Source organism: Oreochromis niloticus, linkage group LG1, assembly GCF_001858045.2.
Source record: "Oreochromis niloticus isolate F11D_XX linkage group LG1, O_niloticus_UMD_NMBU, whole genome shotgun sequence".
Lineage (NCBI taxonomy): Eukaryota > Metazoa > Chordata > Actinopteri > Cichliformes > Cichlidae > Oreochromis > Oreochromis niloticus.
Window position 1 is genome coordinate 14,689,346 of NC_031965.2, and position 22,191 is coordinate 14,711,536.

Genomic DNA, 22,191 nt, shown 5'->3' on the forward strand with positions numbered 1-22,191 from the left:
AGTCTCACAAACAACACTGTAGTATAATGCTGGAGTAAATTATTTTTCCCAGAGGGAGTATATTCCCATCAGCCTCAGATGAAGAGATTGTTACATTTAGAAAGGCACGAAGAAAGCAGTTGGTTGTCTTAGCTTACCCAAAGCTTTGAGGTCCTGCAGGGCCATGCCCGAGAGTCTCGACAACTTGTTTGGCACAGCAACAAGGTTAATTTCTGCCTTTTTCAATGCAAAGAGATTACCCAGATCAGAAAAAATAGGATATAAGTGCAGCTTGCCGGAAATATTTCAAGCAGACATTTCCAGTCTGCTACTCTAAGTGACATATTCTCTCTTATGTGTGTTTTGTGTGCTCACACTTTTGAATGTGTCTAAATATATATACCATAGACATATGGTGTTAGTAAATTTCTTAAGTTAAGGAAATCTGAACATTAAACCGTCTCTCCACAGGTTTAGGAAAGCGGAAGAGGGTGATGGATGAGAAGGAGTTGATGATACCTCTGGAGTTAGGGTATGTATAAGTGACAGATTTCAACAAAGCCACTCAGGTTACATTTTGCTGCAGCCACAGATGTACTTATTTCTTATTTGTTGTTAACATCAGTGTTATTTATTCCTTCTCCCAAACCTAGGTGGCGAAGGGAAACTAGAATCAAATCGGTGGCTGGACGGCCGCAGGGCGAGGTGGCCTACTATGCCCCCTGTGGCAAGAAACTGAGGCAGTACCCAGATGTGATGAAGGTACCTGGGCCTCACGGCCTCACAGCGCGCTTTGAATCCGTGATACAGATTCTTTTTGGGCAAAAAGATGAGCAGTTTTGTTTGTAACAGCGACTACTGCGGGATGGTTTATGATTTATCACGGAAGGATTTTCTTCCCCCTCTAATAACAGCAAAACCGCTCATCCACGTTGCTCAGAGAAATGCTTATGTATCAGGATTTGTTCTATATTGTCTATGCTACTGCTCCAGCTGTCCCTCCAAACCCCCACCCCACGCCTCCACCCTCCCTGCTTTCTGTGACCATAATAGTGACAGATGATATTCTTAGATTCACTTCTTGTGCCACTTTTTTCACCTCTCCTTCTCCCTCCCCGCCGAATGATTAATGGTTAGTGTTGGGATGCACGACTTTGGCCCCATTTGTACAATTTAATATGACCCGCGGCCTTCTTTGTTTGTTTCATCAAAAGCACAAACACGCAGATTGTCTAAACTCCCTTTTGAGTGTTGTCGTGCAAACACACACACACACAGAAAAAGAAAAAAACTCTATGCAGTAACATCCACTCGCTGCTAGTCAGGCAGTAGGCAGTAAAAGCCTGGCGATGCCACAGATAAATAAGAAAGGGCCTGAATTGTGCACCCCAAGGTCAGAACCATTTTTCCCTCCTGAGAGCTGTTGCTCTTTTTTTTTTTTTTTTTTTTGTCCCCTGGCTTTTATAACGATTAGCAGCACTGCACAGATGCACTGTAACCGTAGACTCCCTTCCATCTAGTGCCTCCCAGTTGCTTTTCAATGTCGCTAATTTTCACATTTTTCATTTTTTTTCTGCCTAAACCAACGCCATTATTATTTTCTCTTCTGTAGTATCTATCCAGAAATGGAATAAGTGGCATCACGCGTGATAATTTTAGCTTCAGTGCAAAGATAAGGGTTGGTGACTTCTATGAAGCCAGAGAAGGACCCCAGGTGACTGCCTTTCATCTCTCTCTCTCTCTTTCCCTGATCCCTCTTCATCTTTTCATCTAGCGGCAGGCAAAGCTTCATGCAGCAGTCACTGTCAGGGCATGAGTAGGAATCAGCCAAAACCCTCAGTAGTCCTAGTTCATAGACCTCGCACTGTGCATGGAGAAATGTAATAATCAGCTGACATTACTTCCACAGGTGACCACTGATATACTCCATGTAATGTCTGTGTGTGACACAAAGAGATAAACTAGGAAATGGATGTGTGTTTGTAATTGGAAGCAGAATAGAGGAAGTGCTAATATAGAAATACAGCAGTGCTGAGGGGCAAGAGAAACAGAATTCTTATTTAATCTGCTATTTAGCCTGTGTTTTATTGTGAATTACATAAAATGTAATGATATATCATTTTCAGTCTCTGCTGAATGCATCCAGATCAGAGCCTAGCAGCTAATGATTTAATTGTCCTTTAGTCACATGAAATGATTCATGCTGGCAAGTTATTCACTGTTGCATCTCTCCACACCCCTCCCAATCTCTCTTTCTCTACTTTTTTTCTCTCTCCCTTTTTCCAGGGTTTACAGTGGAGCCTGTTGAAGGAGGAGGAGGTCATACCTCGTATTTTGGCAATGGAAGGTCGAAGGGGTCGTCCCCCAAATTCGGAGCGCCAGTTAGCAGGCGAAGGTGCCAAAGGTAACCGACGAAGGAAGGGACGACCCCCTAATGTAGGCGATCCACTGGCGCCTGAGGGCCCTAGTCCCAGTCAGGTCAAACTTCTGCGCAAACTAGAGGCTCAAGGTTAGCAGAGGAAATGAGCCCTGAAATATGTTTGTCATAAGTGTGTGTGCCATTCATCAACCAGCTATTATTCGGGTAGCTAACGACAGCGGAGGGGTCACAGTTTCAAATATTTTTTTTAGCACAAGGACAAGTTTTTTCTGTCTTCTTTCTTTTCAGGCTTTTTTGTTTGAGCCACCTACTTTATCTGAATAATACTAACAACAATTACTTGTCAAGATGAATCACCATTGTTAACATGTCTTGTTTTTGTGCCTTTGTGTTGCTTAGCAAAGCCCTGCAAACCTGATTTTTCAGCCCTACCTATGTAAAATTCTTTTGACTTGTATTGCAGTATTTTAAAAATGCTAACGGATAAATATATCACTCTGAGTTTATAGTTGCAATGGCTAAACTTTATAAATGAAGCCTTAGGAACGATCCCAGTTATTTATATGTCCAGTTACAACTACAGAGGTTTCTCACCGACAGCACTTTTGTTTCCACTTTGCAGAAATAGCCCGTCAGGCGGCACAGATGAAACTGATGAGAAAACTGGAAAAGCAGGCGCTGGCACGTGCAGCCAAAGAAGCTCGGAAACAGCAAGGTAAGAGAGTACAGGGCTGTAAACATGCTGGCGGAGGTTATTTAATTGGTCAGTCGGTCAGTTCAGACTACTTTGATCTAAATCAACAGAGTATAAAGCCCGGCAAGAACTCATATTGCTTGTATAGCCTTTGTTTGCATGTAGGTTCAAAACTGTTTTCATCATTTTTTAAGCTTTAATCTTCTTTCTCCTCTAATCTTTATTGCATCCAATCTCAAGACTGTTTGCTTAGCTCTTGCTTAAATTCAGAGCCGTAGTTAGACATGTTATACATTCAGAAATGTATAATGCACCAGAACATTTAAACAGGGGAAAACAATTTTGATCCCAATCCCGAAGATCACTTTGATTTTTTAAATTTAAGTTTTCCAACTAGACAGCTCAAATCCATGGAGTAAATGTGCTGACACAAGTGACCCAAACATGAATACCAGCCACTTGTGACTTAACTATGGATGTACCATGTAGCTGCTGTGTATCTGTGTGGGGCCAGTTGTTAATGAATGTGTCCCTCAAGGATCCATGTTAGGCCCACTGCTATTTACTTTGTACATAATGTCATAATATCTGACGGATGCAGTCCAGCATTGTAAATGCTTAGAAATCCGCTGAGGCAGCTTGTTTTCCTTCATGTTTATGTATCTGTCTGCAAGTTCAAAGGTAATTCTGAATACTGATTAGCTAGGTGGGGCGATGATTTCTGATCTCTCATGGCTCAGAATGGCTTGGGCGATCCAGGCACTAGCTGGGCTCCAGTTTGTCTCTTGACAACAGTAATAAACAATCAATCTCCCAAACTGTCTATATTGGATTGTGGAGATCTCCTTAAAAGCATTAAACAAAGCCAATCACAGTGCCATTCAGTTTGTTAAACAAGACAGCATTTTCATCCACCTTACTGCTGTGAGCTTGATGAAAAAGTTGGATGGTCATTACTGGCGTGAAGAGAGCATCGGCTGGTGGGATATTTAACACCCTTAGTTCCCTTCATTGCTAATAACCACAACAACAGACCAAAGTAGGCTCATACAAGGACTTTAATGTTTACAGACAGCAAGCAAATAAATGAAAGCGTAAAATAACTTTTCAAACTGGAATTAGCTGCAGCTGTAGCTCCTTCCAGTAGCTCTGAGAGGTTTTTTTGTGACTCTTTCAGTCGATGTGGCCATGTGTCTGTATGAGTTGTTTTGAGTTAAGCGATTCATGATGAATTGAGCTATCATCTGTAATTATCAGACCTGACCTACAAAAGTGAACATGAGGTCGCTGAGATTTCCTGCATAAGCGAAGCATAAATGTCCACAAATTAACCAAAATTAAGCACAAATGTCAACGTTCAGGCCTGAAAATTAGGATTGAGACACGATAGTGAGAGACCTGCTGTATCCTACACCCGTAGATGTAAAGGGATTGACAGTGTTGTTTAGATTCTAATTAAAATGTGTCATTTTAGCGAGGTCGTCTGAGCATGTCGATTGTTTTCGAGTCACGGCCTTATTTTTACAGTACTCTGTTTTAATTTAGTCCCCTGAATTTCTCCGTGCCTTGTTAAAAAATACATTGTGATCTCAGTGAGACCTCTTAAATAAATAAAGCGGAACAACTCCGAGTCTCTCAGATATGAATACAGTTGGAAGCCCGTGTTTTTATAGGTCATTTTTCTAGACACTAATGTAACACTGATTTGACTCTTGTAGCTATCATGGCAGCAGAGGAGAGAAGGAAGCAGAAGGAACAGATCAAGATTCTCAAGCAGCAGGTGGGTCTTCTTTGTGGGTGTGCTGACTGGATTTTTCCCTTCTTTTCCTTATCTAGGTGTCCTGACACACACACTCCCTGTGAGCACTGCAGGAAATGTAGAATTGTTATTTTTTGATCCTTTAAAGCTTACTTTTCAATTACCATTATTACTTGTAGTGCTAAACTTGTTGTTGTGACTTTCTGCCTGGCCCAATTGGAATAGAGTGGTTGGAAAGTGATTTTATCTGGGGATGTCTAAAATATTAAGAGATTATGTTTTTTTCTTTTGGTTTTTTTTTACAGGAAAAGATCAAGCGTATTCAGCAAATTCGGATGGAGAAGGAACTCAGAGCGCAGCAAATTTTGGAGGTACAGAATCTGATCCAGCAGCACCTCTGATTAAGCAGAACATTCCTGGATAGCTACAGCCCCTCAGTCTATAGTGTTTTAATCTTCCTAAAGCTCATTACTGAACAGCAGCATGCATTGGAGGGAGTTGCGTCTTCTTAGGCATAATTCCACATGGAACTAATGCTAAATTGGTCTTGGTTGACGGCTGTTGAATATTAAAATGGCTGTTGCTGCCTCTTCAGACCTTATTTAAATTGGACAGAAAAGTCTTTTTTTTTTTTTCATCAGACAACAGTAACAGTTTAGCATAAGTGGGTCGAGGGGAAAAAAAAAGGTGCTGTTTTCCACACACAAACACACATCCAAGGATGCAGACACGTTCACACAAACACACACACATATGCAGGGCCACACAATTATACTGTAGGAGCTTCAAAGTGTTTTAGCAGGACTAAATCAATTTTGAGTTGACACGGTTGGCAAGCCACTCTTAACAGGAGGCTTCAACATTTTCACAATTACGTGTTAAAGAGATACATTATTCATTTGCTGTGTTTTACAAATTTGACTGGCATTCAGGAGCATGAAATCTTTGCTCAAACCAGAAAACTGCAAACAATCAGTTAAAGTGCTGCAGAGCCCAAGTCTGATTGGACTTGATGTGCCTGAATGATATACGTCTCTGTGATTCTTGACTTTAATCTTTATTCAAAGGCCAAACGGAAAAAGAAGGAAGAAGCCGCCAACGCCAAAATACTGGAGGCTGAAAAGCGTATAAAGGTATGCTTACAAATTAAACTCTTGGAAAAAATATGGAAAACTGTGATATACCTTTATTTATTTCTTTATTTGTCTTCAAAAATCCTGTTAATTGAATTGTATAATTCATGTACCGTGTTGTGGGGCTTTTCCATCAGCCTGTATTTGTACTTTTCACGATATTAATACAATGGAAGCATATTGATTTTTCTCTCATCTTCTCATTTTCGCCTTCAAGGAGAAAGAGTTGAGGAGACAGCAAGCGGAGATGCTCAAACAACAGGTAGGCACTCGAATCAACTTACTGAGCCTCTTGAACCTCATAGTTACTGCTGAATAAAACCATTTACCTCAGACTTGAATAAAAATTTGAAGGTGCGTGTGCGTGTGTGGATGTGTTTATACTTTGTGTATTTAAATATAGGCATGCGTGAGTGTGTGTATGTGAGTATTTCTCTGTTTTAAACGCCTTGCTTATTGGTATTGGATATTACTTCTGTTCCATAATATTTTGCCAACTCTCTCTGCCAGGAGTTGGAGAGGCATAGACTAGATATGGTATGGGTATGTTTATTTTTGTACATCTAACACCTGCATCGTGTAACTGGTTGTGTTATGGTTGTCATAGCAATGCATTAAGTGTAGCACTGGCTGCTGTCATACTACATTCTTCTGCATGGCTTTCCAGCAAAACCAACAAAAGAGAAAAAGAGTCAGTATGCTGCCTCCATCTGCTCGTCCTGAGGGACAACTGACCCTGTCACGGTGGCCAGGCAGCTTCTTTCCCCCTCCCCCCATCCTCCCCTTCTACTCAGAATGCATTGCAAAGACCGCTAGCCAATCCACACTCACTGTCTCAAAGTGCGCTCGAGGAGTTTCCATCCATCACATACATTGTCTAACTGTTGTATTGGAGTAGCCTGTGTTACCCGTGAGTGCTTGACGATTTCGGCCCAGACGTTGAGCTTGTGTCTGTTCGTCCGTGCATCTGTTCTGCAGTCCACAGAGTGCTGGACTTTAACCTGCCCCATCCCGGCCTCTCTGTCATTCACTGTTCCTATACTCTGCACAATGAATGAAAACAGCTACTGAGAGTCATTTCGTCTTCATGGTGGAGACACTTACAGGCAGATTTCCCACCAGTTTGGTGCGGGTACCTTGGAATTTAAAAAAAAAAAAAGACCTTTGGGGGAAAAAAAACCCAGAACAAGAATACAATCATCTTCACCATGGGGACTGTATGGTTCTATGTAGCTTTTTATTTTGGCCTGGCTCTCCTGCTTGTAGCCCTTCTTACTCATACACACTCACACATACAGTCGCAGCTGAATCTAAAGGTTCGCCTTCCTGTCGTGGACCAGGCCGATTACTGCATCAACCTCTTGTGCACTACAGTGTTTAAAATTAGGAAGCGCGTTTAATCCCGTGTGTTTAAAGTTGTCTCGTGTGGCCGTATCGCACTTGATTTATCGCAGTTTATTATCATAAAAGCCTTTAACGTATTCGTTGTTTTTGATGAATTGGAAGAAGCTGAATGCCACAGGCTTTCTGTCGTTTTTCAAGTTTTCCATTTGTAGATAAATCAAACAAATAAGCACAAAGAAATATTGCGGCAGAGTGCTTGGCATCTAGCCTGTTATGTTTATCACAATGACAAAACAGTCCTCACAAAACAGCCCATTTTAGTCAGCGAGAACTGGAAATGTCCTTGGCAAGCCCTAATAGTGGCAATTGTGTCTTTCTGGTGGATCACAGAGGGAATGACAGCCTGATATGGAGGAGCGGGAAACCTTAAGAGATCAAATAAAATGATAGTCAGTCACCAGTGATTCCTGTGCCCTTTGGCAGTAGACTGTGTATCATGCACCAAAGAACAACATAGACGTCTCATCCTCAGCAGTCACATACTGTGCTAACACTTAAGCTGCCAAAACCACTGAAGTGAAACTGCTCAGTTTGTAGTTACACCTCACAATCCATTCCTCTTTGTAACCCCCTACTAAATATTACAGGTATGATGTGTCCAAAAAAAAGGCGATATCATTGATTCACGTAGCAGAATTGATTGTTTTTATCATAACTCTAATGACATGTGGCATGTCAGATGACTTCCAGCAACTAGTGTTTTGTTGCTTTTGTTGTGTCAGCTCTAGTTTAGAGGCGCCGTCACCGATTCCAGCTGCTTCTCTTTTTGAGCCTGTCATCACATCTATTTTGTACCGCATCTATGTGTTGCTTTTTGGTTGTCATTGTACTACTGTACTCTTCACTTATGCTTCCACCATACATGTGAAAGTGTATACATGTGAAGCATTGTTCTGTGTTTGTTCAAGTATGGTGCCTCTACTGAATTTAGTGCATCACAGTTTTACATTAATACATAATAAACTAAGGCTGGCCTTGACTGCTGTATGTACAACGTGTGCTTGTTAATGTTTCCCTGTTTTTTTTTTTTTTGCCCCTTTAGGAGAGGGAAAGGAGGAGGCAACATGTAATGCTGATGAAGGCTGTTGAGGCTCGCAAGAAAGCAGAGGTAGCCCATATGCACGCAAATAAATGCAGAAACACACACGGGCGCACAGTCCACTACATAAAAAGAGCCTAAGTCATTATTCCCTCGATGGATTCCTGCTTCCTCTCCTTTATGTGCGCTCTTTCCCTTCATTCATTTTTTTTTTTCTGCACACTTACCAAGTCAAAAGATTCTGGCCCTCAAGCACTTTTCCTTTGAATGCACAGCAGCATTAGGCTGAATTCTAACACAGCTCAGCAAAGTCAAGTAAACCTTCTTGTCTGTTTTCTCTCTCTCACACACACACACAAATGCACACACACATTTTTCTTTCCTAATGCTCCCTTGAATTTTGGACTCTCTAGGAGCGTGAACGCTTGCGGCAGGAGAAAAGGGATGAGAAGCGTCTGAACAAAGAGCGTAAACTGGAGCAACGGAGGCTGGAGCTGGAGATAGCGAGGGAACTGAAGAAACCAAATGAAGATATGTGTCTGTCTGATCATAAGGTACCTTATTGTTATTATTATTATTGTTATTATTATTATTATTATTAGTAGTAGTATTAGTATTATTATTGAGTGGACTGTTTTTCCTGAGACCACATGGTGCTGAGTATTTTTATGTGGAATTGTGTGCCCTCAAGTGGTTAAAATAGCATACTGCAAAATACACAAACTAAGCTGTCAATACTGTTTTGAGCACATACACATAACATCTGACACACATGTTTTTCTAAGCTTTACCAATTGATCCTAATATGAGCAAAAAGAGTCCTAATTTTACCCATATTCCTGCATCCAGGCTCTCCCTGACTTCTCCAGGATTCCCGGACTCATCCTACCAGGACGTGCCGTGTCGGACTGCCTGATGCTCATGCAGTTCTTGCGAGGCTTTGGAAAGGTTTTGGGACTCGATGTGAACACGGATGTGCCCACGCTGGGAATGCTACAGGAGGGCTTGCTTAATGTGGGGGACAGCATGGGCCAAGTTCAAGACCTTCTGGTCAAACTGCTTTCTCTGGCAGTCTGTGATCCCGGTTTGCCGCCTGGACAAAAGGTGAGCTCCGTTTTGAACTGACTGATTCTGCTTTAGGACTGTAGCTGAGACATAATCAAGTTAGTAAATATGATCCTTAAGATACAATATATTAATAATGCCACCATATGTAGCTTTGTCATATAGATTTAGGAGTAGCTTTAGGATTATAAAGATCTTTCACAAAGTCATTTAGAATGACTTCAAAATCATTGTTTTTACATTTGACTTGACATTATTTTAATGCTGATGCCTCTGTATTTTTACTAGCAATGTGATATTTTTGGTTTTAGATTACAGGCTTGGGTACATTTTCATCTATTTTAAAATATGGATACATATAATATATATTATTTATTTGCTATCATCAACTTCCCTATCAGACAAAAACCATGCTGGGGGACCACCTGACTAACGTTGGCATCAACAGAGATAATGTCTCCGAGGTGCTACAGATGTACATGGGAGCCCATTGTGCAAATACAGATCTGGCTCCTTTGGCTCTCAGTTTGAAGACAAAGGCCTTTCAGGCTCACACACCTGCTCAGAAGGCCTCAATTCTGGGGTTCTTGGCTAACGAGCTGGCCTGCAGCAAAGCTGTCATCAGGTAGGTAACTGACCACTTCGAGTAATCCACAGTATTGTGCAAAAGTCTTGAGGCATATTTCACTTCCAAGGAGCCAAGCTTTCTTTTATTTATTTATGTATTTATTTTTAAGTAGTCTTGAGCACTAATTTTCCAGGGTTTCTAAAAGTCTAGCAGCTTATTTTTAGTTAAATGACAAAGCTAACACGCCTTTACAGGCATGAAATAGTATTTTTTGCACCAACAAGGTGATCCCCAAAGAAAATATCTAAAGGAAATGAACAGTATCTGAAAGTCATATCCTTTAGGAATAGGACCTGAGGGATGTATCTGGCCTTTCAGTTGATCCATCTATTGTTCACTGAAGCCTCATCAACAAAGGTCTCAGTGGTAGGATGGCTGTCAAGAAGCCATTTTTAAGGAAAGGGAATCGGGATAAAATGCTGAGGTCTGCCAAATTACACGAGAACTGGACTGAAAATCAGTGTCAACAGGTTTGATGAAGTGATGAATTCAAATGGTGTTGGTGGGGCCCTTCCCAAAATTGGTGGAATTATGAACACAGAAACGTATGGTAAGATTTTGATCCATCATGCAGTATCATCAGGAAAGGATGTGATGGGCAACAGCTTAATCTTTGATGACAGTGACACCAAATACACCAGCAATGCAGTAAAAGTATACTTGGATAGAAAAACACACAGTCATGGATTGGCCTCCACAGAGCCTGAATCTTAACATTATTCATTATTGAACAGAAAACAGAACAAAAGGCAACCAACATCCAAATATTAACTTTGAATGTCTTACAAGAAGCCTGGAGAACTATTCCTAAAGACGACTTAAAGAAATGACAAGAAATCTGAAGAGAGTTCACGCTGTGTTAGAGAATGAATAAATGTGGTCATACCAAATATAGACTTTCAAGCTCATTAGAATTGTTGTTGCCTCATACACTGTTTTTCTATGTATGTTTGCACATGTTTCAGTAGAATAAAAGAAAGAAGACTTTTGCACATTACCATATGTCAGTGTAGGATGTGTCTCTTCCTCTGAAGGGACATAATTAAAAGACAAAATTAAAAATCTTAACAGTCCTTTTCACCAACCACGCACTGGAAAAAATTAGTTAATGCGGTATATGTGTTTTTACTTTGTTTAACGCTCAAATAATATCTGAGCCAGTGATGTTATTTTTTTTATTGATACGGTGGAGGACAATTAATAAAGCTGCAGTAGGGAGCAGTAATTTGCAGTCCTTTTTATTGTAGGGAAATAATAAAAGTATTCATTTGTGCTCTGGGATACCAGCTGTTATATTAAGCTTTTTTTGAGCTGTAAATGGTAGCCAGCCCCCATGAACTTTTACTCATTATATTTATTAGTTTCCGAGATTACCTAAAACAATGGATGTACACTGCCACAGCTATAATTAACAGAATTGTGTTTCCTCGTGCAGTGAGATTGACAAGAACTTGGATCAGATGGCAAATATGAGGAAAGACAAGATCATTATGGAGGGAAAACTGAAGAAGTAAGATTTCTTAACCCTAAAAATAATGATTTTGTTCTCCGTGCTAGGTCAGACTAAACTCCTGTGTCCTTATACAGGTTGAGAACCATTTATGCCAAACGAACTGGAAAGAGGGAAGCCAGCATGGGTGTGGAAGAGAACCAGTCTGTTGGCACTCCATCCTCAGCCACCAAACGCAAGAGGAAACTGGGTGGAGACAGCGAAGATGACGACGACGACGACGATGACAGTGACGACCAACCGGAGGAAGAGGAGGAAGAGGAGGAGGAAGAAATAAAGAAGGTTAAAAAAGTGGAGACATATGATGAGGTAAGGTGACAGAGCCAGCTTCATTATAAGAAACTAAAAGTTTGTGCAGTTGCTCAAAGACATTTCCTGTATTTTTTTTCTCCTCTATCAGGATGAAGTTGACCACGCTACCAGTGTCGAGGAACTGGAGAAGCAAATAGAAAAAATGGCCAAGGTATGCCGTTCTTGAACACGTTTAAATGCTTTAAAATGCATGAGAATCAGTGTTTGATTGATCCAGTTAATGTGGGATACACTCGAATAGACAAAGTGAGATTAAAGAAAAATCTCCTGCTGCAGTAGAAGTAATGCCTCAGACACCTGCAATGCTAGACTTTGGAATAACAGCTGCGAAATGTGTTGAAAACTACAATGTGATTTGTACGTTGTGTGAATATTTGTGTTGCCATAGGTCTGTTTACTAATAAAGGCACTAATTAGTTTGATAAATTACCTCATTAGCATCTTATGTGATGCTTCATATGTCGCACAAAATTTAAAAAAAAAACAGGTAGGGCAGATTTCTTCTGTTTTTGGAAGGTCTGTAATTTCCACCTATGTTTTGTACAATTGCAGCAACATCATCAAACCAGAAGAAAGCTGTTTGAGATATCCCATTCCCTACGCTCCATGATGTATGGACAGGATCGGTACCGCCGCCGATACTGGGTACTGCCCCACTGTGGAGGGGTCTTCATTGAAGCCATGGAGAGTGGAGAAGGTTGTTGCAGTACACCGCCCACTATGTTTTTCTGAATACGTATATGCTTCACTTTGCTTATCTGAGAGGATATTTGGAAAATGAATGTGTAATGGTAACAGGCTTGGCAAGAAGACAAAGAAAGACCTTTTATAATTCGTGTAGCTGCATGTTCAGCTGTTTTATTGCCGAGTGAAATACGCAGATAAAGACTAATTTGAGATAGCATCTGTCAACACTAATAACACAGCTCTGCCTGTCTTCCGAAAGCAAGCGAATTAGTGTAATGTCCAATAATCAGGATCCAGTTTCAGTGTTACAGTAGTTCACTTTCTAACTTGAGTACGTTTTTCTCATTTTTCCTGCAGCTCCAGAGGAACTGGAGGAGGAGCGACAGAGGAGGAGGAGAGCAGCAGAGGAGGTCAAGGTCAAAGAAGAACCTCAAGAGATTGAGTTGCAGAAGGAGAAACCCACCAACCTCGATGGGCAGAGCGTTCGAACACAGGACTTGGAGCAACAGAAAGAGGAGGAGAAGGAACACGAGGGGAAGAAAAACTCCCCAACCCTCTTCTACCAGCAACCAGGCTGTGTAACCAAGCTGTGCGCTCTCAGAGAAGTCAGCAAGGACATTGGTAAAGAATCTGTGAAGGCAGAAGACAAGGAGAGTCCCCATGTGAGACAGAATGGCAGTCCCCTAGGCACTCCTGTTACAACCACTGTGTCAACGTCCTCCCCCACTCACAATACCCTCGAGCCTGCAACGGCGGCAGCAACAGCTCCCTCCATGGTGACCGCTAACGACACAACAAACATCCCTCCCCTGGCTTCATCCTCTTTATCTGCCCCGTGCCTGCCAGCTGCACGTGAAAGCCCAGGGAACACTCCTCCAACCTCATCCCCGGCTCCATCGCCACACCTTGCATTCCAAGCGAACGACCAGCTGCTCAGAGTGCTAACAGAAAGGAGTGGGCACTGGTTCAGTCTGCTCCCTCGCAACCCTTGCGACCTCTCCTCCCTCACCACAACACCATCAGGAGTGCCTCGTGTGTCTCCTCAGGCATCCTCCACCCCAGCCAGACCCAGATCCCCACCTCCATCCCCTGCTCTCCCTCTCACCCCTTCTGCTGCCTCAGCCTCTGCCAGCCCACACCACCCAACTGGCATCCTCAGCTACCCACTATCCACCCTGCAGGTGAGAATCCTGGCTGGTAAACATGTTGCTATTATATTTCCTTTTGTGCACTATCACCTTCCTCACCCCTCTATTGTCCCTCTTTTCTCCACAGGTGAAGTCAGGTGGCTCTTTGCTAGGAGTTTCCTTCGCAAGCTGGCCCAGTGGAATGATAAGTCCCAGCCTGCCTCTGTGCAGCAGCCCTAGCCCCATGCCAGGTCACTCTGTAGAGGGCAACACAGCAGCAAGTGTCTCCAGTAAAAGTGAATCGCCTTTACCTCGCATTGAGAAAACTTGCTCTATGCCCTCTCCCGCCTTGGAGATGCCCAAATCCCTCGACCACGCCATGCCACGACCCATTCCGGAAGGTGAGCGACACTGGATGTATTATTTTGTATAAATATAATGAGATCAGCCAATGCTATCCTTACTTAAGCCCAGTTTGATCTGACTGTAAAATGTCTTAACTGAACAAAACATCTTCTTGCTTTCACACCCGTGTGCTCAGAGATGCTGACAGGTTGGTGGCGGGTGTCTGACATCGAAGAGCTCAGGGCTCTCGTCAATGCTCTCCACAGCCGAGGAATCAGAGAGAAGGCCCTCCAGAGACAAATGCAGAAATACATGGAGATCATACCCCAGGTCTGCACCAAACACAGAGACGGTAAGTCTGGAAACAGCTCCTCTGAGCACATAATGATGTGCCACAGATTCATTCATGCTTAGAAGCGTTTCCTTATAATCCCACAATAAACTGCTAATACTGTATCAGTGAGTTTTATTGAAGTTTATATCAATAACTGTCTTTCACTGCCTAACCCATGTGTTTACCTACATCATGTGCTGGTGTCTGTTGTGTTGCTTATCTAGTGGCCATGATTGAGCTCCATGAGTTGGAGGAGAGCCAGGTCAGTGTGGAGTCGGTGCGGGGCTGGTGTGTTGAGGAGCAAGCAATGGAAATGGACATCGCTATACTGCAGCAGGTTGAGGAACTGGAGAGGAAGGTCACCGCAGCCAGCCTGCAGGTTAAGGTGAAATAGTAACACACTAGCACAAATATTTCTACATATTTTGTTTGTGAAATTTATGGGTTTTTTTAAGAGGCCAAAAAACTCAACAGCTGATTTCCTCTCACAGGGCTGGACGTACCCGGACCCTCAGTCTGAGCGTGAGGACCTGGTGTACTACGAGCACAAGCCCCTGACCAAATCCACGGCATCGGCGACAAACACGGGAGACAAGGAATCCAAGGAGCATCTGGAGGAGCGGGGAGAGAAGGGCGGGGTGATGCGTCACCCGGACAACCCGCTGGACATTGCAGTGACACGTCTGGCTGATCTGGAGCGCAACATCGAGAGAAGGTACCTGAGGAGCCCCTTAGGTACCACCATTCAGATCAGGCTGGATAATGTGGGTACGGTCACTGTCCCTGCCCCCGCCCCATCTACTAGTGCTGACAGGGAAGGGTAGGTCATTTCTCCAACCAGCTCCCCACTCTCCCACTGAGACCCTTTCCTCTCTCTATGTGTGCTTTTTTTGTTTCCCATATTACTCAAAGGGTGAGGGTCTTTGCTGATTTCACAGCAGATTTTTGTGGTCGCCTGTTGCTTTTTTTTCCTTTTTTTTCCTTTTTGTCTTGTGCAGCTTTTTGTATGGGAGGGGCTCCACTCACTGCCATTTTTTCCCCTAAAGTCATCTGCATGGTGTTGTGCATCAGCAACCTCAGTTATAGGCTTACTTACAGCTCCCACTATTCAGCATACACTTACCCTTCCTGCATGAGCGTCCCCCTTAACATGATAAAAACAGTGTGTACCTCTCCCCAGCACTCTATACTCCCAAAAACGTCATGCCTGTCTCTGCCCAGATGGAGCTTTTTACAGCATCTGGTTCAACTGACACAGTTTACTACAAACCCATTTTCATAAAAAGTTGTGTGGACTTTAAATAAAAACAAAATGCTGTGTTTTGAAACTTATTAAAAGTAATTTGTTTAGTTAAAAACGGAACAACTAGAACATATTAAATGTCAAGAAACTGATAAATTCACATTTCAGAAACGCATCTGTTTTCTGTAGTTTTGATATTCTACACCTTTCTGTTTTTGCTTGACGTAAAGTTTAGCTTTGTTTCAGGCCCACCAAATGTTTTCAGCGGGTAACAGGTGTGGATTAGCCAGGATCTTACTACAGATTGATTCTGAGCTGTGAAATAAGCAAACCGTTCCCTGAGAATGACACACTACCAGCATTTGTTGCTCTAAATTGTGTGTATTTTGCTTAGCATTAATGGTGCCCATACCATAAGAAGTTGGGTAGGTCTTACCGTCTTTAGCCTGCAGTCAATGATTTCTGACTTTCAAATTAAGATTTGTCACACCAGAGACCAGTTTTCTGCTTTGCCTCAGTCCATCTTGAATGACTTCTTAGAGACTCAGCCTCACATCAGCACTCTTTTCACTACTGAACCTAATGATGCTTTACAGCGTCTCACACACAGTCTTTTGTTGGCCCGTCTCAACTTTTTTTAAAAAACATGTTGCTGGAATCAAATTCAAATTGACCATAGAGCTTAAAATAAAGAGTAAAATGCTGTGATAATGCCCCTGAACATTATATACACGAGCTTAAAATTATTTGCAAGTCACTGCATTTTGTTTTTATTCACATTTTACACAGCAGCCTTAGTTTTATTGGTTACGGGTTGTAGTCTGTGTGTAAATAACCCCACACGTTCCCATATGTGTATCTATTTTGATTCTCATAACCTTCCCTTCAATTCCCTCAGCAGCGAGGAGGAGGTGGCCCACGGTATGAAAGTGTGGAGGAAGGCCCTGAGCGAAGTGCGTAGCGCCGCCCAGCTGGCCATGTGTATCCAGCAACTGCAGAAGTCCATTGCCTGGGAGAGGTCCATAATGAAAGTGGTAAGAGAATAAAACAACAGCCTGTGTCCACCCTGTTAATTGAAAACTATTTGGAAGGTTTGCACTTGTTTTTAATGGACGCACTGATTTTGTAGTACTGTCAGATGTGCAAGAAGGGGGATAATGAGGACCTCCTCCTGCTGTGTGATGGCTGTGACAAAGGCTGCCACACTTACTGTCACAAACCCAAGATCACCAGCATCCCAGAAGGAGACTGGTACTGCCCAGCCTGCATATCCAAGGTATCTGAACCCTTTATTACTTATGATTTTTTTTTTATGAGCTGTTTTTTTAGATTCATCTTAGGACTTATTTTACTCCTGTTTTGTAAAGTTGATGGTAGAAAGGCAAGAAGAAAAAGGACACATTGTAGAGTATATCTTGTGCATCTAAACCGCAAGGGCACTTGCTCGCTCAAAGAAATCTCATCAGCTGCTCCTCCCCTAGAGTTTTATTGCTTGCTCTTCACTTTTATTGTCTGCAGCATGGATTTATCCCATTAAGTGACAGTAAAACTCATAAGTAATACTCATACTGATACAAGCTGAGTAACGATTTTTAACGCAGGCTTTAAAGAATTTGTGTTGACGCAGATGTGGTCAGCAAAGGGACTAAATATTATTGCTTGTGTAAGATATGGCAAATTGATATGACATTTTAGGAAAGGACAATATTAGGAGGATGAAACTAAATGGTTCCAGTTTGAATAGCACCCGAACTAAGGAAATGCTGCAATTTTGGATACTTTTGCAGGCAAGTGGCCCATCCCCCAAAAGCAAAAAGCCTCCAGCCAAACCAGTAGCATCTAGTGGGGGGAGTAGCAAGAAGGGCGGAGAGGCGAAGAAGAATGGAAAGCAGGCCGGTAACGGGGAAGTGTCAGAGGATGACTCGGCAAGTGCCAGCAGTACGCCCAAAAAAGGAGCAAAAGACACCAGCAGGAAGAGGAAAATGGAGGAGAGTTCACCTGCTCTAACGGCATCCAATCAGGAGAGCCCTGGGTGTGTGAAGCGAGCCAAGACGGCTCGAGACAACAACAGGGACCTGGGATTATGCAGGTATGTCTCCATGGCGTGTTTGCACTTGTCTTTCTGTGTCATTTTCTTCTCAGTAGTAGCACAGTAATTTCCACCTGCTACAAAGCTGTATGGAAAGGTTGGAGGAAGCTGATGTGTTTTACATCTTCTGTTGTGGTTAAAGCCGCAAAACCTCAGATCAATGTTTACTTGCAGTATTTCATTCCTGGAATTTTTCAGCACAAAGTCAGCCTCTTTTTATGTTTTTTATTGGCTTTATTAGCTCATAAAACCCTAAAGATTATGAGTTAAATGCAAACTTTAAACCTCCACAGACATATTTTTAACCAGCAGCAGAAACAAACTGTAAACAGAAAGCTGAAAGTACCTTGAAATACACTGGTTAGGAAATGCTGTTTACACAACCACTTAGGGGAAAGCAGCACTATCTTAGCTTTCTTTTACCTCGGCTTTCAGTCTACTCAGCTTTCTGGGGAAATACCTGATTCTCCAGCTGTTAAAGCTCCAATGTTCACCAGCTAGTCCTAGCCTTGTGTACCATAAACCCAAAACAATGATTTGAAAGAAACTTCCAGTATTCAGGCACAATGAGAGCCTCATTCACACACTTTACCCGCATGTAACCGATCCCTTGTCAGTCCAGAAATATTGGTTATAGCTGCTTAAAAGGAAGAGGAAATTATGAAAGAAAGCTTTTCTGTGTTATACACAAAGCTTATATTTACACGAAGTCATGGCCAGAGTTTAACTGTGTGTGTGTGTGTGTCCTACAGAGTACTCCTTGCTGAGTTGGAGCGGCATCAGGATGCATGGCCTTTTCTCACACCTGTCAACCTGAAATCGGTGCCCGGCTACAGGAAGGTCATCAAGAAACCGATGGACTTCTCCACCATACGTGAGAAGCTTGTGAGCAGCCAGTGAGTTCCCATCGCTTCTCTTGGTTCTTTTTTCTGCTAAAAGCCTCGCACAGAAGTTAAAGCAAGACTAGTGTTTTCAGTTTTGTTTGTTTGTGTTTTTCCAGGGAATTATGTGATGTGTCTGCTGTTCTCTCTAACCTGAATATGTCTTTTTTTTAAATTTAAGGTATCAAAACCTGGAGACGTTCATCATCGATGTCAACTTGGTCTTTGATAACTGTGAAAAATTCAATGAAGACAATTCAGACATTGGTCGAGCTGGTCATAACATGAGGAAGTTCTTTGAGAAGCGCTGGACTGAGCTTCTGAAACAAACAAACTAAAACAAAAAAAAATAACACTTAAGATTTAAAAAAAAAAAAGTCTGTTCAGACTCTTCCCCAATACACCCATTCAACTTTTCGTACTGGAGCACCAGGTGTTACTTTTTATTTTGTGATGGAGAACATGGCTTTGCAGGATGGTAGAAGAAGCAGAAGAAGAAGCCGACTCCTTAATAAGGAACCTGTGGTGTGCTTAGGAAAGGTGTCACCTTGAAAAATAAAAAGTTGTTTAGGTGCGCTGGATTTATTACAACAGGGATAAAAGCCCCAAAGAGTCCCAGAGAAATGGGGTGTCATAGTGCAATACCATTCCCTGTCTCAGAACACTGCACTGAATGAATCCTCAAAAATGTCACTGATGTGTCTGCGCTAGAATACTTTCCACTACTTGTAAATAGTCTTTTTTTTTGTTTATTTGGGTTTTTTTGTTCGTTTGTTATTTAATCGTATTATAGTGAATGTATTTAATTTTGTAATAATTATTTATGAATCAAGGTCCACTTCATTTTCTATGAAAAAGGAGGAATCAGCCGAACTGCTTTGACTTCTGAAAAGGAATGTGTTATTGTGTTATAATTTTTTTTCTTTCTCTCTCTCCCAAATATCAAACGAAGCCAAGACAAAAAAAAAAAAGAAAAGAAAAAAAAGAAAAAAAAGAGCTGTTTACACTGTTCAGTGCTTTGGGGCATCGGAGGACTGTATTCAATTGTTCGATCTGTAAAACTGCATTTATTTACAGTAACTGCAGAGGAACAGTTAGGCTATGGTGATTCATGTGTATATACTGTTTATTAATGTCTATATTATGTCTTGTTTGGAACAATGTGTAAAAATTGTTTAAGAATATTAAGATATTGTTTATGCCTTAGAATGATTGTAGCATTCTATTTTAGTGAACGTGATGAAAACATTATCATAAATATTGTTTGTACAGTATATACATATCCTCTGCAAACACTGTGGTATCCTTAATCTTGGTAGTGCCTACCCTTCCAACAGGGGCATGTAGGGGATGTTATCGTTTTTAGTTTTCATTCTTTATGATAATTATTTTTTTATATGATTTCAATCCAACAAGGCCTCCAAAGTTGGACAGTGACACAGAAATCATTCCTCCCCATAAATAATAATAACTAAAAAGAGAAAAAAAAAGGAACAACAAGCATTCAGTTATGCTTCCATGATACATTTCCTCACAATCTGCCACAATACAAGGACCTAAGGCCATTTTTAACCACTGTGTTGAACCTTGCTGTGTGTTGTGGCCTGATGGAGGCAGCTAGATTTTTTTGTACCCAAGTCAAAAGTACTTGAAGTTACTTTATTTAAGATATTGTGGAATAAAAGTATCATTCTTTTGTAGGAGCTTTATTTTTCACTAGTGTGTGGCACGGACCTATTAAAAGGATGTTTTTCAACGTAAGTGACTCAAACTGGTTTCATTTCAAGTCCGACCTGCAGCTGTAGAAGTGCGGTTTAACTCGTTATTCTGTCAAAGTGCGAGTCATATGTAAAGTTGCACCTGTGACCGGATTAAAGAGAAATTTATTTTATTTGTGCTTTTAGCTAAATATCTGCAATTGTACTTAACATCATGTTAAATGCCTCTTTCATGACCAGACTGTAAAATGTTTTCAGGATCCTGAGAAGCTGCTCTGAAACATACATTTTTCAAGGATCTCAGAAACGGTGTCTCAATATTGAATTCAGCTTACTGAATTAACATCTGTAAATTAACAATAAAGTCCAGAAAGAGCAGATCCTTATGTGTCTCATCAAGTGGCAGATCACAAAATGAAGACAGTTAATAAAAAGAAAGTTAAGTGTGCCATACACAGCTGGCAAGTGCAAGTTTAGCAAGTGCCTATTCCCAGGGTTTCTATATATTTTGTTCTTGTAGAGAAAATATTAATCATGAACCCTGCCGCACCCTATGGTATATATAGCCTGAGGCACTACGCAGTTTAGATGCATACAGTTAGGTCCATAAGCATGTTGTTAATGACATATGTTTTGTAGTTTTACATCTGTACATTACCAAAATCCAGATGTGACTTTCAACTTTAATTCAGAAGGCTGTACAAAGGTTTTTACATGAAGTGCTGCGTAATTACAGCCATTTTTATACACAATCCTTCATTTTCACATGCTCAAAAGTAATTGAGCAATTGACTGATAACCAGTTTTCATAGCACTGCGAAGCCCATTCCCTCCTTTTCTTTTTTCTTTTCTTTCTTTCTTTTTTATTATATTTATTTATTTTGATGACAAATTAAGCAGATAAAAGATCTAGAGCTGATTCTGAATTTTAAATTTGCATTTGGTGGTTGTTCACTGAAACTCTCAGTTTGAGGTCCAGACCATAATTAGGCTGAATAACAAATATAAACCAGTCGAGGTAGAAAAAAACAAACCCACAAGCTGCTTCATTCTTAAAAAGAGTGAATGTGCTGACCAGCTCAACAACACCAAATGGCCTGAATGATCACTGGAAATGGCTACAGTGGGTGATTGCAGAATTATTTTCTTAGGTTAAGAAGAAACTCTTTACAACATCAAACCAAGTGAAGAACACTTTCCATGAGGTAAGATTACCATTGTGGATTGTCTATAATGCCTAGCGGATGTTTTCATTCTTGAAGGCCGGAAACTTCTAAAAGAGCGCAATGAAACCATGATTAACTTTGGAAGAGAAAGATATGGAGAATGTGAGAAACCACTCATGATGTGAAGCAAACAGGCTGTAGGCAATGTTAGGGCATGGGTACACTGGTGATGTGACTGCTGATAGAAGCAACAGGATGAAATGTGAAGTGTACAGGCCTCTACTCTGCTCAGATTCAGCCAAATGCTGCAAAACTGATCAGACAGCGCTTCACCGGTGCAAATGGATAATGACAGAAAGCGTACTGCAAAAGCACTCCAAGAGTTTCTCAAGCCAAAGAAAAGAGATATCCTTGAATGGAATGAAGTAACACGAGCTCCGCTGTATTTTATGCACACTAACAAGCGTCACTCTTCTCACATCATATATCAAAGTCACCACCTCTGGGTACTGCATATGTACTTTTCTTTTGTAAAAAAAAAAGATAGATAGATAGATAGATAGATAGATAGATAGATAGATAGATTAAACCTTTCATTTAAAGTACATTGTGTGAGATTGGAAACTTTGCTTCCTATTTATTTTTTATTTGTGATATTTTATTATCATTATTATTTATTTATTTATTTTTAATAAAAC

The 22,191-nt window shown here is 41.3% G+C and overlaps 1 protein-coding gene across 15 annotated transcripts in view; it reads left to right on the top strand.

Annotated features, from left to right (window-relative positions):
- baz2ba (bromodomain adjacent to zinc finger domain, 2Ba) overlaps positions 1–20,370 on the top strand; it is a 68,102-nt gene extending 47,732 nt beyond the window's left edge. The window contains exons 11-38 of one of the 15 annotated variants that reach the window (XM_025905408.1): positions 451–511; positions 633–741; positions 1,592–1,693; positions 2,266–2,488; positions 2,982–3,074; positions 4,772–4,833; positions 5,118–5,183; positions 5,880–5,945; positions 6,163–6,207; positions 6,456–6,488; positions 8,392–8,457; positions 8,802–8,942; positions 9,238–9,492; positions 9,855–10,078; positions 11,517–11,591; positions 11,669–11,900; positions 11,992–12,054; positions 12,456–12,600; positions 12,948–13,771; positions 13,866–14,118; positions 14,259–14,414; positions 14,621–14,781; positions 14,888–15,111; positions 16,541–16,673; positions 16,769–16,915; positions 17,427–17,728; positions 18,481–18,624; positions 18,791–20,370. In XM_025905408.1, the coding sequence (XP_025761193.1) occupies positions 451–511; positions 633–741; positions 1,592–1,693; positions 2,266–2,488; positions 2,982–3,074; positions 4,772–4,833; positions 5,118–5,183; positions 5,880–5,945; positions 6,163–6,207; positions 6,456–6,488; positions 8,392–8,457; positions 8,802–8,942; positions 9,238–9,492; positions 9,855–10,078; positions 11,517–11,591; positions 11,669–11,900; positions 11,992–12,054; positions 12,456–12,600; positions 12,948–13,771; positions 13,866–14,118; positions 14,259–14,414; positions 14,621–14,781; positions 14,888–15,111; positions 16,541–16,673; positions 16,769–16,915; positions 17,427–17,728; positions 18,481–18,624; positions 18,791–18,947 (4,562 nt within the window). In that variant the 3' untranslated portion in view covers positions 18,948–20,370. Of the gene's footprint in view, positions 1–450; positions 512–632; positions 742–1,591; positions 1,694–2,265; positions 2,489–2,981; positions 3,075–4,771; positions 4,834–5,117; positions 5,184–5,879; positions 5,946–6,162; positions 6,208–6,455; positions 6,489–8,391; positions 8,458–8,801; positions 8,943–9,237; positions 9,493–9,854; positions 10,079–11,516; positions 11,592–11,668; positions 11,901–11,991; positions 12,055–12,455; positions 12,601–12,947; positions 13,772–13,865; positions 14,119–14,258; positions 14,415–14,620; positions 14,782–14,887; positions 15,217–16,537; positions 16,674–16,768; positions 16,916–17,426; positions 17,729–18,480; positions 18,625–18,790 lie in introns of all 15 variants that reach the window. The other 14 variants (XM_025905402.1, XM_025905413.1, XM_025905391.1 and 11 more) reach the window with 14 other exon arrangements.
- The last annotated feature ends 1,821 nt before the right edge of the window (positions 20,371–22,191 follow it).